General features: G+C 61.0%; 1 protein-coding gene across 3 annotated transcripts in view; it reads right to left on the bottom strand.

Annotated features, from left to right (window-relative positions):
• Positions 1–94: 94 nt before the first annotated feature.
• SEMA6B (semaphorin 6B) overlaps positions 95–13,004 on the bottom strand; it is a 28,485-nt gene continuing 15,575 nt past the window's right edge. For all 3 annotated transcript variants that reach the window (XM_061190696.1, XM_061190697.1, XM_061190695.1), the window contains exons 2-17: positions 11,912–12,061; positions 11,649–11,772; positions 9,932–9,992; positions 9,737–9,799; positions 9,205–9,306; positions 8,703–8,793; positions 8,240–8,359; positions 7,658–7,746; positions 5,965–6,182; positions 4,986–5,117; positions 4,600–4,749; positions 4,002–4,184; positions 3,767–3,913; positions 2,547–2,624; positions 2,360–2,418; positions 95–1,953 (exon numbers count right to left, since the gene is read on the bottom strand). In XM_061190696.1, the coding sequence (XP_061046679.1) occupies positions 1,049–1,953; positions 2,360–2,418; positions 2,547–2,624; positions 3,767–3,913; positions 4,002–4,184; positions 4,600–4,749; positions 4,986–5,117; positions 5,965–6,182; positions 7,658–7,746; positions 8,240–8,359; positions 8,703–8,793; positions 9,205–9,306; positions 9,737–9,799; positions 9,932–9,992; positions 11,649–11,772; positions 11,912–12,032 (2,643 nt within the window). In that variant the 5' untranslated portion in view covers positions 12,033–12,061 and the 3' untranslated portion in view covers positions 95–1,048. The remainder of the gene's footprint in view (positions 1,954–2,359; positions 2,419–2,546; positions 2,625–3,766; positions 3,914–4,001; positions 4,185–4,599; positions 4,750–4,985; positions 5,118–5,964; positions 6,183–7,657; positions 7,747–8,239; positions 8,360–8,702; positions 8,794–9,204; positions 9,307–9,736; positions 9,800–9,931; positions 9,993–11,648; positions 11,773–11,911; positions 12,062–13,004) is intronic.

The following is a 13,004-nucleotide window of genomic DNA, read 5'->3' as shown; positions in this document are numbered from 1 at the left end:
GGACTCTCCCGGGTGCTCCCAACTGCCCCAGGCCAGGCCAGGCCACTGTCCAAGTCCCACCCCCAGGAGACAGAGCAGACCCAGAGCCTTGGGGGCCGGTGGTTGTAAACAGTTTTATTGACGGGGGGTTGGGGGAGGCAAACTCCAGAGAGGGTCCAGGACTCTCAGCTGGCCACTCAGCTGGCATGCATGGTCAGCTGGAGGTCAAGGGGGAGGTCACAGAGGACGGGTGGCATGGGACCCTCTGAACACCCTGGGGCCATATTTACAGGGGGGCCCGCCCGCCTTCGCCATCCCCCAGACCGCCCGAGCCCTTACACAGCCGCCAATACGACTTCTGGGCAGGCGGTCCCGACCCCCTGCCTGAAACCCCTTCCTCATCACCCCTCAAACTCCTAACCGGCACCTTGGAGGCCCCCGGCTTTCTGGAAGCCCCGGCGTCGGCTCAGCCAACGCCCAGGCCGCTGGGGCCTCCGCGCTCGCACACACACACACCGCACGTGGCCGCCCCCACGCACACGCCGCAGCAGCCCGCGGGCACACGCGCACGCCTCCCTCCCCTTCCCGGCCCCTTGCACACGGACACGGCATGCACACATACACACACACACACCCCCACACACGCCAGGGGCCGGGTCGAGGAGGGGCCTCTGGGTGGGGCGGGGGGGAGCTGGGGTCTGCAGATGTGCCCCCTCCCCTTCCCACCGCCAAGCCCCCGGCCGTCACCCCGAAAACGGAGTTGTGCAATTGGTTAGAAAACTGCAAAAGAAACGCAAATTGGAAAACAAACCAAAAATCCACGCGCAGAAGGTCAACCTCAAATCCACAGCACATTCCGCCCGCCCGCCCGCCTGCCCCAGACCGCCTCAGGGTCCTGCGGCCCCGGGGCGCGGCGGGGCGGGGAGCCGAGCCCCTTGTGCTTCCGGGCGGCGGAGGGCGCCCCCCACCCCTCGCGGCTGGGCCGGGGGTCTGAGCACCCACTCGGAGCTGGCCCGGTCTCTCGCTCCTGGTTCCCGTGGCTGGCACCGCCGAGGCGCGCGGCCCCGGCCTAGGGCACGGGGGGCGCAGTCCTGTCCGGGCCCCCGTACGAGAGGAGGTGGGCCAAGTCCGTGCCGGGCCGGGCGTGGCGGCCGCGGGGCCGGGCCTCGCCGCTGTTGATCGTGTGCGTGCGGCGCAGCGCGGCGGCGGGCGGGGCGTGCGCGCCCGGCCTCCGGAGGCTGCCGGTGGGCGGTGGGCTCCAGGGCCGAGGGAGGCCGTCGGCGGCGGAGCTCGGGTCCGAGGGGCCCGTGGGCGCCGACACCACCCGCCGGCGGTCCGGGCTGGCGTGGGGGGTGAGCGGGAAGTCGCCGTGGGAGGCGCGGCCGGGCCGCGCGACGAAGAGGCGGGCGTCGGGGGCCGGCTCGCCGGGCGCTGGGGGCGGCTCGGGGGCGCGGGCGGGGGCCAGCAGCAGGAGGGAGGATGAGACGGAGGCCGTGAGCAGCGCGTGGCCGTGCTCCCAGGCGCGGGGGCCCAGGGCGTGCGGGTGCGGGGTGGGCAGGCGCTTCTGGGGCAGCGGCGTCTGCTCGGGCGTGGGCAGCAGCCCCGAGTCCAGGTCGTGGGGGCCGCCCTGCAGCAGCGTGGCCTTGGCCCACCCGTTCTGCATCAGGGGCGCCAGCAGGGCCTCGGGGGGAACCCCGGGCCCGCCGCCGCCCACGGCCCGGCCCCCGGGGCCGCCCGCCCGGCGCTCGCCCAGGCGGCTCACGCTCAGCACGGCCTCGCCGCCCCCGTGCGCCAGGATGGCCTCCTTGTCCTTGCGGCGGGCCAGCTCGCGCCGCTCGCGGAGCCCCACGTACCAGCCCACGCTGAAGCCGGACACCACGGCGCCCACCACGAAGGCCGCCACCGACGACGTCACCAGCAGGTTCACCGACACCAACCCGGCGCGCTCCTCCGAGAGGCTGGCCCGCAGGAGTCCTGGCCGGGAGGGCGGCGTGTGAGGGGCCCGGCCGGGGACGGTCCCCTGCGCACCTCTCGCGGCCTCCGGCTGGTCTACCCACTCAACGTCTGTCTGCTTCTCTGCTTCGTGGCGCCTCTGTGACCCTTTAAACGCCCGTCTGCCCATCTCTCTGTCCCCTGGCATCTGTCTTAAAGTTTGTCTGCCCATCTGTCTGTCTCCTGGTCTCTCTGCGGTCCCCAGCGCCCCCTCGCCATCTGTCGGTCCTTTTCCCACTTCCCTACCTGGAGGGGTACCCTGCCCTTCCCAAGCCCTGACGGAAGCCAGTACCCCCCCCCCCCGTTGGGCATGGGCGGCAGAGGGTTTGAGAACCCTGGAGGACCAGGACTCCGAATCCCCAGGCCTCCTCCCCTCTCCCCCGCTTACCTGTACAGTCCCCTAAGCCTGAGGTGCTGGCCCCGGACACGTCCTGCTCAAAGGTGGCTCTGATGAGGGCAGGGGGGCAGAGAGGCGCAGTCAGCAGAAACCCCTCGCACAGAGCTGTGGTTGGGGGGGGCTCCCGATCATCACGTGGGTCACATACCCGCCCCCCACCTCCCTCGTCCCCCAGTACCTGGTGCCGGGGCTGAGGAAGATGCAGGAACCATCCGGGGCCCAGCCGCAGTAGGGGTCCTGACTGCCAATACAGTTCCTGGAGCAGACGAGGGGCCCGGAGGGCAGATCAACCACAGTCCCTTCTGAGGCACCTCTTACTGTCAACTCTGGGAGTTCTCAAGGCACGTCTTAGTGGTGGGGGCTATTCCGTCCCCATTTTACAGATGAGAAAACTGAGGCTCAGGGAAGTTTACTTTTGCCCAAGGGACAGAGCCAGGGTTGGAGCCGAGGCAGGCTTGCCCCTGAGTCTGTGCTTTGGGTGTGTGCTATGGCATCATTATTGCCAAGTCGGCGGGCACAGGGTCGGGTGCTCCGTGTGGAGGGCACACTGTGAGTCCAGAGATGTGCCAGTGTTTTATCTGCATGTGATCTTCCCACCCATTTTATTTATTTTATTTTATTTTTTGGCTGTGCCACGCGGCATGTGGGATCTTAGTTCCCCGACCAGGGATTGAACCCGTGCCCCCTGCAGTGGAAACGCGGAGTCTTAACCACTGGACCGCCAGGGACATCCCTCCCACCCATTTTGTCTTTTTCTTTTAATTTTAAAAAATTTATTTTATTATTATTTTTTATTTTTGGCTGCGTGGACTCTCTAGTTGTGGCACGTGGGCTTAGTTGCCTTGCTGCATGTGGGGTCTTAGTTCCCCGATCAGGGCCTGAACCCATGTCCCCTGCATTGGAAGGCGGATTCTTAACCACTGGACCACCAGGGAAGTCTCTCCCACCCATTTTAGAGGCAGCCAAACAGCTGTCTCCCTGGTCCCCAGCTTCTGCTCCTGCTGCTATTAGAAATGTCAATCACATCCCATCCTGCTCTGCCCATAGACCTCCAGGGCTCCCACCTCACTCCAGGGGTGGGGGAAGGAGCCCAAGTACTCCCCACAGCCCACAGACCCTGCACGACCTACCCCCCGCCCCGTCCCCTCCCTGACCTCCCCTCCTCCCTCTATCCCCCTCGCTCATTTTGTTCCAGCTACACAGGCCCCCTCTCTGTTCCGCCAACACACCAGGCCCAGTCCTGCCCCAGGGCCTTTGAACATATTCTGCCCTCTGCCCTGCTCATCGTTCAGTGAGTCAGGATGCTGTTGGGGCCTGGACTTGAACTTGACTCTCTCCCTCTTCCTGTGCTCACCTCCCCTCACTTCCCCTGCCCACAGCTGGCCCGGGAGTACTCACTTCATGCATCCTGAGTATTGCTGGCAGCGCGCCACGGGCACTCGGACCACACAGCGGGGGAAGGCCGCCAGCAGGCCGCCCGAGGCCGCATCCAGCTCCAGGCTCAGCAGCCGCTGCCCTGCCTCGCCACCCCCAGAGCGTCCACACCTGGGGGTGAGCAGATTGGTAAGACTCAAGGGGCACGCCCTATCTCCCTGCCCACTGGCCCTGTCCCTTGACCTCTGCCCGGCCTCACCTGTCCGGCCGGTAGGTCTCAAACTCCTCCAGGAAGACACTGGGCCCGGTGGTGCCCGAGGCACTGGCGTTGGGCCAGACAAGGAACTTGAGGACAGTGCCCGCCTCAGAACCCAGGAAGACGACAGTCTGGTTGCCCCAGGGGCCAGCACCCACGTCCACGGCCACTCGCGTCAGCTGGTACCTGGGGCCAGGGTTGGGCAGAGGTCAGGCTGCCTCCCAGCCTCCTGGGGTCCTGGACACACTCAGAGACACCACCCACGCCCGGCAAGGTGGACATGGGCGTGGCTCCAAGGGGGCACATCACGGAGAGAAACAGACCCCCAAACCCGACTCCTACCTGGGCCTGCCTGTCTCTCTCCCTGTCTCCCTCCATCTCTCTGTGTCAGATGGTCTCTCTCTCCCTCTCTCTGTGTCTCCCTCTGTCTCCATCTTTCTGGGCAGCCCCGGAGCCACATGCCCAGCTGTCTTGAGTGTCCGCCTCCCCCCGTCGTGTCCAAAGTTGGCCCTGTGCTCCCTCCTTGCCCACCACCCTGGCTAGGGCTCTCCTTCCCACCCAGGCTCGGCCACCAGGACCCTGGCCCCGTGTAGGGACTGACCGCATCAGAGTCCGAACAATCCAGGGCGCGTGGCCCAGTGAGGGCACTGCCTCGTCCATCAGGGGGTGTGTCTTGACGAAGTTGAGGATCTCGTCCGGGAAGGCGCTGGAGGCATTGTACTGCATGCCGGGAGCTGCACAGCACCCGGGCCTGGGTGGGGACGAGGGGGTGGTCAGGGTGGACATGGAGGCCCCCACATAGGGGCTCTGATTCACCCGGGGACCTGCTGCCCTGCCCAAAGGGCCTCGGTTTTCCCCACGTGCATAATGGGTACAGCTGAACTCGGCAACAGCTATTGAAATAACTAACTGCCTGGAAGTCGCAGCCCTTGGTCCAGGGTCAGGATCCTACCCAGGCACCCATCTCAGGGTCGAGGGGGCTCTCACCGGGGCCGTGGCACCTGGTCCTCTGGCACGGGTGTCCAGATGGACTCAGGGGACTTCTGCTCACGGAAGCGGCCCTCAAACACGGCAGCCACCTGTGTCATGTCAAAGGCGCAGACGGCCGAGCCGGGGATGCTGTGGGTGGGGGCAGATGAAAGGGAGCAGTGAGCCTGGTGGGGGCGGCGGGGGCGACTGCCCTGGGCAAGCAGGTGGAGGAGTGTTTGTCCTCCGGAGCTGTCACATGTTCAGTTACCTGGGCCAGAGGTTGCTGCCCCCCCCCACCCCCCGTCCAATCCAGTCACTCCACCTGCTGAACAGTTCTCAGACTGGATCATAGTTCAGCCCCTCCACAGCCACCCGTGTCCAGGCCCCCCTTTGTCACTTGCCTGGATATCCAGTCTCCCAGGTGCCACTCTTGCTCCCTTTCAACCTATTCCCCAGGGAGTTTTCCAAAAACGCAAACCTGGTCTCTCTTCTGCTCCTTACTCTCCCATGGCTCCCTAGTGCTCTCAGGATAAAATCCAGGCTTCTCCCCACAGCCCGTCACCTCCCTGCCCTCATATCCTCCACTCTCCCCTTTGCTTCCCTCCACGCCAGCCACACGGGCCTCCTCCCTATGGTTTAAACATAGCAAGCTCATTGCAGCCTCAGGGCTTTTGCACAGGCTGTTCTTCCAACTTGGAATGCTCTTCCCGCTTCTTCCATCTCACAACCATTGATGCCTCCTCCAGGAAGCCCTCCCCGACTCCTCCTCCAAAGGCAGAGGATGAGGACGCCCCCCCACCCCCATCTGCCAAGTTCTGGCCAGAGGGCCTCAGAGGGTCAGTGTCTGGCTTGGTGCCCCCTGGCCTGGGACCGAGGCCTCCCGGGAGTCCAATCTTGCCCAGTGCAGGACCCAGGGAATATGTGGTGAGGTAACATGGGAACTCTATGCCCGTGCCCACCCGGTGCTCCCAGTCTGCTCCCGACGGTGCCCGCTGACCTGTTGCTGGGCGTGGAGAAAACAGCAAGGACCACGGGCCGGCCCCCCAGGCTGACCACGCCCGTGACGGCCCGCAGCACGTTGAAGTAGAAGTGGGAGTCCCCTGGCACCGAGCAGTTGAGCCGTGCCTTCAGGAACGACGTCCACTGCTTCTCCAGCACGCGAGGGGAGCCGCCCACATCATTCTTGCACACCCGGGCCACACGGGACACCACCACCTGGCACATCAGCAGGCGGGGGGGGGGGGGCCTGAGCCCTGTGTTCTGCAAGGCCTGCCCGCAGGTCGCACTGCCCGCTACCCAGGATGGGATGCAGGAGCCTGGCCCCGGGTCACTGTGGGTGCCCCAGCCAGTCACCCTAGCCCCCTGAGCACCAGATTCCCCAGCGAAATGTGGGGATGACGATGATCACAGCCACCACCACAAGCATAATCATCATCGCTTCCACTTACAGATCACTCACTAAGTACCAGGCACTTTATCCTCCTCATCTCTCACGTTCCTCCCAAAGCTCTACAGAGGAGGGCCTACTGATATCCCCATGGTATGGAGGGGAAACTGAGGCACAGACAAAGGAAAGTGACCAAGGCCCAAGGTCACACTAGTAGTAAGTGGCAGTCTGTGCACTTAAATGTCTCCATGGATTGAGGGATGGGATGGATGGATGGATGGATGAGTGGATGGATGGATGACAGTGAAGATAAGGAAGAAGGAGATAATCAACTGATGGATGAATGGGTGTGTGGATGAATGGGTGGATGGATGGATGGTTGGATGAGTAAATGGGTGTGAGTCCGCATGAATGGATAGATGGGTAGATGAACGGGTGGGTGGATGGATGGATGAAAGGATGGATGGGTGGACAGATGGATAGATGGATGTGAGTGTGGATGAGTGGAGAGATGGGTAGAGGAATGGATGAATGGATGGATGGAAAGGCAGATGAAGGAGGTAATGACAGATCAGTGGATGGGTGGATCCATGGGTGGATAGAAGGTTGAATGGAGTGGATGTGCAGGTGATGAGAAGGAGATGGGATAGATAATTGGATTATAGAGGGGTGGGCAGGTAGAGGGAGAGATGGATGGTAGATGGATGAGCTGATCAGTAGGAGGATAGATCAATGGATGGTTAGGTGTATGAATGAATGGATGGGTAGGTGTATGAATGGATGAAGAAGTCAATGAGTGGGAGGTGGGTGGATGGATATATGGGTGCATGGAAGGGTAGATGAGTGGACGGATGGATGGAGGATGGCTGAGTCAGGGGGTGGGCGGATGGATAGATAAGTGGTTTGATTGGAAGTGTGGGTGGGCTGAAGAACAGATAGATGGGTAGGTGAGAGGGCGGCTGAGTGGGAGAGTGAGTTGGCAGACAGATGGGCCGTTGAGGAAGGATGGATAAATGATGGTAGATGGGTGGGTGGACGGGCGAACAGCAACGGCATTGGGACTGCATTCAGGGGTGTATCTGACTTCAGACCCGGGACCCTCACCCAGGGCTGCTCCAGAAATGTCTTCAAGCCCCAGGGGCCTGGACCCGGCTGGAGTGGAGGGCCCTGAGGACCAGAGGGACCCTCTTGCCCCAGGTGGAGTTTCATGGACCCACCTCTGCTCCCCACTTCCCGAGATCAGAGCCTCTCAGCTGCATGCCCCACTGCCTGGGCCTCTTTGGGAGGGGAAATGGGGCCCTACCTTTTCCAGGTAGTTAAACTCCATTGCGATCTCCCGGAAGAAGAAGTAGATGTGGCTGCCCCACTCCACCACGTGGACAAAGTAGGGCTCTGGAGGAGAGGAGGGGTCAGAACTCAGCCCGTGACAGGAGAAAGGGGGTTTCTGGGGCTGGGAACACAGTAGCCTGGGTGGCTGGCTGCTTTTACAGTGAAGGGGGGAATATCAGCTGATTACCCAGGCAAAATAAAAGAGACCAAAGTTTTGGGGGTTTTTTGGAGGGAGTAGGTGTCAGAATCCTAAAATCACTGTGTCTTCTTTCCACAGACAGCAACATCTACTATTTTGTCACCTTCCTCCCTCATGTGTTGAGCTGAGCTCCTACCATACCGCTCGTGCTGTTCCATTTCGGGTTACTAAGCCACCCATTTCCAGCAAGTTCTACTTTAGATCCAACTTAAATCTTTCCTCTAACTTTATCTTCAAAGAGGTTAGTAGGTTCCAAAGATGAGATGGGAGTTCCCTGCCTGTCTCCTCTGGGACTGTTATTCTGGTGGGGGAATTTGATGAATGTCAGCCCTACCAGGTCTGCCCCTATCGCCCCACCTTTGAACCACTTGGAGTCGTGTTTCACGGTGCGCAGAGTGGGCCGGTCCCCGAGGCTGCGGTAGATGACGGCGTCGATGGCTAGGAAGTCGGTAACCGTGGCTGTGAAGAGCATCCCTTCTGGATGGGGGTGAGTCAGGGGGAGGCAGGTGAGAGATTAGATCACAGAGGCCGGAGGCTGGGTGGGTCAAAACTTGACTTCAAGACTGAGCCCTGAGCCTAAGTGAGCCCGCAGCCCCAGGCTGAGCCCCAACCCTGCTGAGGCCCTGACTTCAGGCTGATCCCCAACTCCTCCGCTCATCCCCAACCTCGGCTGAGCCCTGCCCTTGAGATTCTGCCTGTTTCATAGCTGGAGGGATGGTCTCCCAGCCACCTTCTAAATGACCTGACTCCAAGAGTGGAAAATGCCATGTCTTGCTGGGGACTGGGGCCCCATCAGATGGTCAGAGTTGGGGGCACTCACCAGAGAAGAGGGCAACATTGGCGTGTTTGGGGTCGTATGGGCAGCGGGCCATGCCGCTGATGTTGTCCCCGAGGGGCTGCAGTGTGTCCATCTGCAGGGGGGACAGGGACTGAGTGACAGAGCTCCTGTCTATACCTAGCAACCCCTGGCTCCCCCAGCCACCCCCTCCAAGGGGAATCCTGGCGCCACCTTGGATGTTGTGTGACTTGGTCAGTCATTTAACCTCTCTGGGACTCAATTTACTGATCTGTAATAAATGGGTCTGAATCGATCCTAATTCATCCTATAACTGGTTTGTAGTTTAAGTTGCTGCAGCCTGTACAGGCCTCCTTTGGAAGCCTCCTCTGGAGCTCCGGGTGAGGGGCCTGGGAGGCCATATCCAGTAAGGCTTCCTGTAGGAGACGATGTGGCCTGGGGATAGGGTATGACCAGTGGAGGGCCGGTAAGTAAAGGCGTGGAGGTTGAACCTGGGCAGTCAGGGCTTCGAAGAGCGTTGACTCACGCTGTAGTTGGCACACACGGGGTTGAAGGCATTGGAACCACACACGAAGAGGGTGGATTCGTCCCGAAGTAGAAGCACCTTTACAAAATTTCGACACTCGCCCTGGATTGGGGCGGCGGGAAGAGAGAAGCCAGGGTGGGTGTGGTCACGGGTGTGGGCGGGGCCAGGGCAGAGGCGGGGCCTGCAAGGAGGGGCCAGGGATGTGGGCGTGGCAAAATCAGGGGGCTAAACTAGGACTAGGCTGGGGGGCGAGGCCATGACTAAGGGAGGGGCCCAGACAGGGAAATAGGGCACTTGAAGGGGTGGAGCTATAGCAAGACGAGGGCTAAGGGCACAGCCACGACTGAGGACCACCTTGGGGGGCGTGGCCAGGCTCTGGGAGTAGCCATGGCAACACCAGGGCCCTGGCTTAGAATGAAAGCAGATTTGCCCTGGGGGGTGGCCAGGACGGATTGGGGCGTGGTTGGAGGCGTGGCCAGGGCTGATGGAGGCGTGGCCAGGGCTGATGGAGGCGTGGCCAGGGCCCACTTACCTCCTGCTTGCCCTTCATCCGACACACGTTGATGTCGCTGGGGTTGGAGCGCCAGGTCAGCTTCTGGGACACAGAGAGCTGGTGAGGTGAGCGGGGGTCCTTGACAGCCCTAGGAACCCTGCTAAGCAGGCCCGAATCCACCTTGCTCCCCAGCTCAGTGTCCGGGCCCCCCCTCCCGCCGCACCCCCTCCTCACCCGCTGGTACCGCAGCTCCATGGACGTGGGGGGCTCCAGCTCCACCCGGTACAGATTGTCTCTAGAGGAGGGGTGTAGTTAATGAGATCGGAGAGCCTCCCCTCCCCCCCCACTACTCTGACAGCAGACGTGAGGTCCAACACGTGCCAAACAGGGGCGTGCCAGCGCCTCTGCCACGTGCAGCTCCGCATGTGCATGCCCTAACACGCCTCCTCGTGCCCTAAAGTGAGCCACGGGTTCTAGCACACCCCACATGTCTTACCACGCCACCTCACGCTTACATACCCCATGGCCTACACCCAACACAACGCGCTGTCTGATGCCTTTACATCCGCTGTCCCCCCCTCAGCACCCCTCAGTCTCCCCCAGGCTCTCACCCCTCCCCCCATGCCGCAGAAACTGCCCTAATCAAGGTCACTGGCCCCTGTTAAGTCCAGCGGTCACTTCTCTGTCCTCCTCCCCCTCTCCACAGCGTCTCCCCTGGCCAGTGCACCCTCCTCCTGGGAACTGCATCCTCACTGGGTCCCTGGACCCTGCACTTGCCTGGCTTCCCTCCCACCTCTCCGGGCCCTCCTCTCTCCCTGGTGGGCCCACACCTGGGTCCTCTGGCCTCTTCCCTCCCCCATCCATACCCCTCCTGGGCCGCGTTGTCCACTCTCAGGGCTGGAACCACGTCTCTGCCCGGATGACACCCACAGTCCTGTCTCCAGCCAGGGCCTCCCCTGAGCTCCAGATTTGGGGTCCAGCTAACCCTCAAGGTCTCCACGAGGGGGCTCAAATGTGTCTCATACTCTGTCTCACACTCAGCTTGGCCACACAGCACCCGACCATCCCCCAAATCTGCTCCCGCCCTGTCCACCATCTCGGCTGAGGCAACTCTATCCCCACGACGTGGGAGTCACCTTCAACTCCCTTCTCCTTCCCTCCCAATATGTCACCTCTGCCTTCAGTATCTAGCGAGGGTTCACCCACTTCTCACATCCTCTATGACCACCACCCTAGTTCAGCCCCCATTACTGCCCACCTGGACCAGCATTGTCCCCTCTGCCCTAGTCTAGTGGCTCCTGCCCTCACCAGTACAGTCTGTCCTCCCCCAGCCGCCACCGGAGGGCACCTGTGAGCACCTGAGTCAGGTCCTGTCCCTCCTCTGCCCACAGCCCTCCAGGGTCCCACCTCCCTTGGGGGTAAAAGCTCAAGTCCTCCCCTGCAGCCCACAAGGCCCTGCCCTCCCTGCCCCGTCCCTTCCCTGCCCTCCCCTCCTCCTTCTCTCCCCCTCACTCACTCTGCTCCAGCCACATGGGCCTCCTTGCTATCCCTCCACCATGCCAGGCAGAGTCCGGCCCCAGGACCTTTGCACGGGCTGTGTCCTATGCTCTGACTTCTCCCTCTCCCCCAGATTTCCTTATAGCTGGCTCCTCATCATTCAGGTCTCAACTCAAATGTCACCTTCTCAGAAAAGCCTTTGGGGTGCCACTTCAGCACCCCCTCTAGCACCCAGTGAATTTTGACCAAACATCTGTCCCTACCTGGTAACACATCATAGCAAGCTCTGGGCTCCAACCACACCCAGAGTTCAGCACCCTTAAAAATCCCACCCCAGGGACACACATTCACACTCCAGCCAAACAACAGGCCCCAGCATGCAAACCTCCCTAAAATGCTACCACCTACTCCCCCACACCTCACCCTGCACACTCTGCCCGACAGTCCCTCGTACCTGTCCCCGATGAAGAGCGTCCTGTTGACCCGCAGAACCCGCTGGATGTTGAGGTCGTCGGTGCCCTCTGTGGGGGTCAGGTGTCCTGGCCCACTGCCCACGAACACGGGATAGTGGTTCAGGTCTGGGGAGAGGGCGAGGAGGGGTGTGATCCAGGGCCAGGGTGAGCCTGGCCTGCTGAGCCCCGGGGGGAGGGGGCAGCAGATCCAGCTGAGGAGCAAGACCCTCCCTCGGGACTCCCGCTCTTCAGGCCCCCCACTCACAGTCCCTGGGGGCCACGCTGAGTGGCGGCGGCTCCTCGGGGAAGAGGCCGTGGGAGCCTCCCAGTAGCAGCAGCAGGAGCAGTAGGGCCTGGCGGGGAGGGGGCGCTCGCGGGGTCCGCATGGCGAGGTCAGGGCGACAGGAGGTGACACCTGCGAGCGAGGGGCCATGCGGTGAGCCGTGTGGCTTGCAGTCCCCACTGCTGCCAGCAGAGGGAGCGCGAGAGCCGCGGCGGCGGGGACCTTCAATTTCCAGAAAAATTCCCCATTGGGGGGTAATCATTTAAAAATAACAACAATCATGGCGATAACAATAACACCAGCACTTATTAATTACCAGAACAACTTTCTGACCACATTTTAGTGAAAGCTCAGGAACCGGTTTCTAACAAAAAATGGATAATCATGAGAATATTTATTTTAAAAATTAAATGATTTTAAATTAAAAATTAATAATAATAATAGATAAACAGGGACTTCCCTGGTGGCGCAGTGGTTAAGAATCCGCCTCCCCCTTGGGCTTCCCTGGTGGCGCAGTGGTTGAGAATCTGCCTGCCAATGCAGGGGACACGGGTTCGAGCCCTGGTCTGGGAAGATCCCACATGCCGCGGAGCACCTGGGCCCGTGAGCCACAATTACTGAGCCTGCGCGTCTGGAGCCTGTGCTCCGCAACAGGAGAGGCCGCGATAGTGAGAGGCCCATGCACCGCGATGAAGAGTGGCCCCCGCTTGCCACAACTAGAGAAAGCCCTCGCACAGAAACGAAGACCTAACACAGCCATAAATAAATAAGTAAATAAATAAATAGATAGATAGATAGATAGATAGATAGATAAATAAATAAAATTAAAAAAAAAAAAAGAATCCGCCTCCCCAAGAGGGAAGAGATATGGGGACATATGTATATGTATAACTGATTCACTTTGTTATAAAGCAGAAACTAACACACCATTGTAAAGCAATTATACTCTAATAAAGATTAAAAAAAAAAAAAGAATCCGCCTCCCAATGCAGGGGACATGGGTTCGAGCCCTGGTCCGGGAAGATCCCACATGCCGAGGAGCAACTAAGCCCGAGCGCCACAACTCCTGAGCCTG

This window comes from Eubalaena glacialis, chromosome 4, assembly GCF_028564815.1.
Source record: "Eubalaena glacialis isolate mEubGla1 chromosome 4, mEubGla1.1.hap2.+ XY, whole genome shotgun sequence".
Lineage (NCBI taxonomy): Eukaryota > Metazoa > Chordata > Mammalia > Artiodactyla > Balaenidae > Eubalaena > Eubalaena glacialis.
Note: the sequence above shows the minus strand (reverse complement) of the source record. Positions and strands in the feature narration are given on the sequence as shown.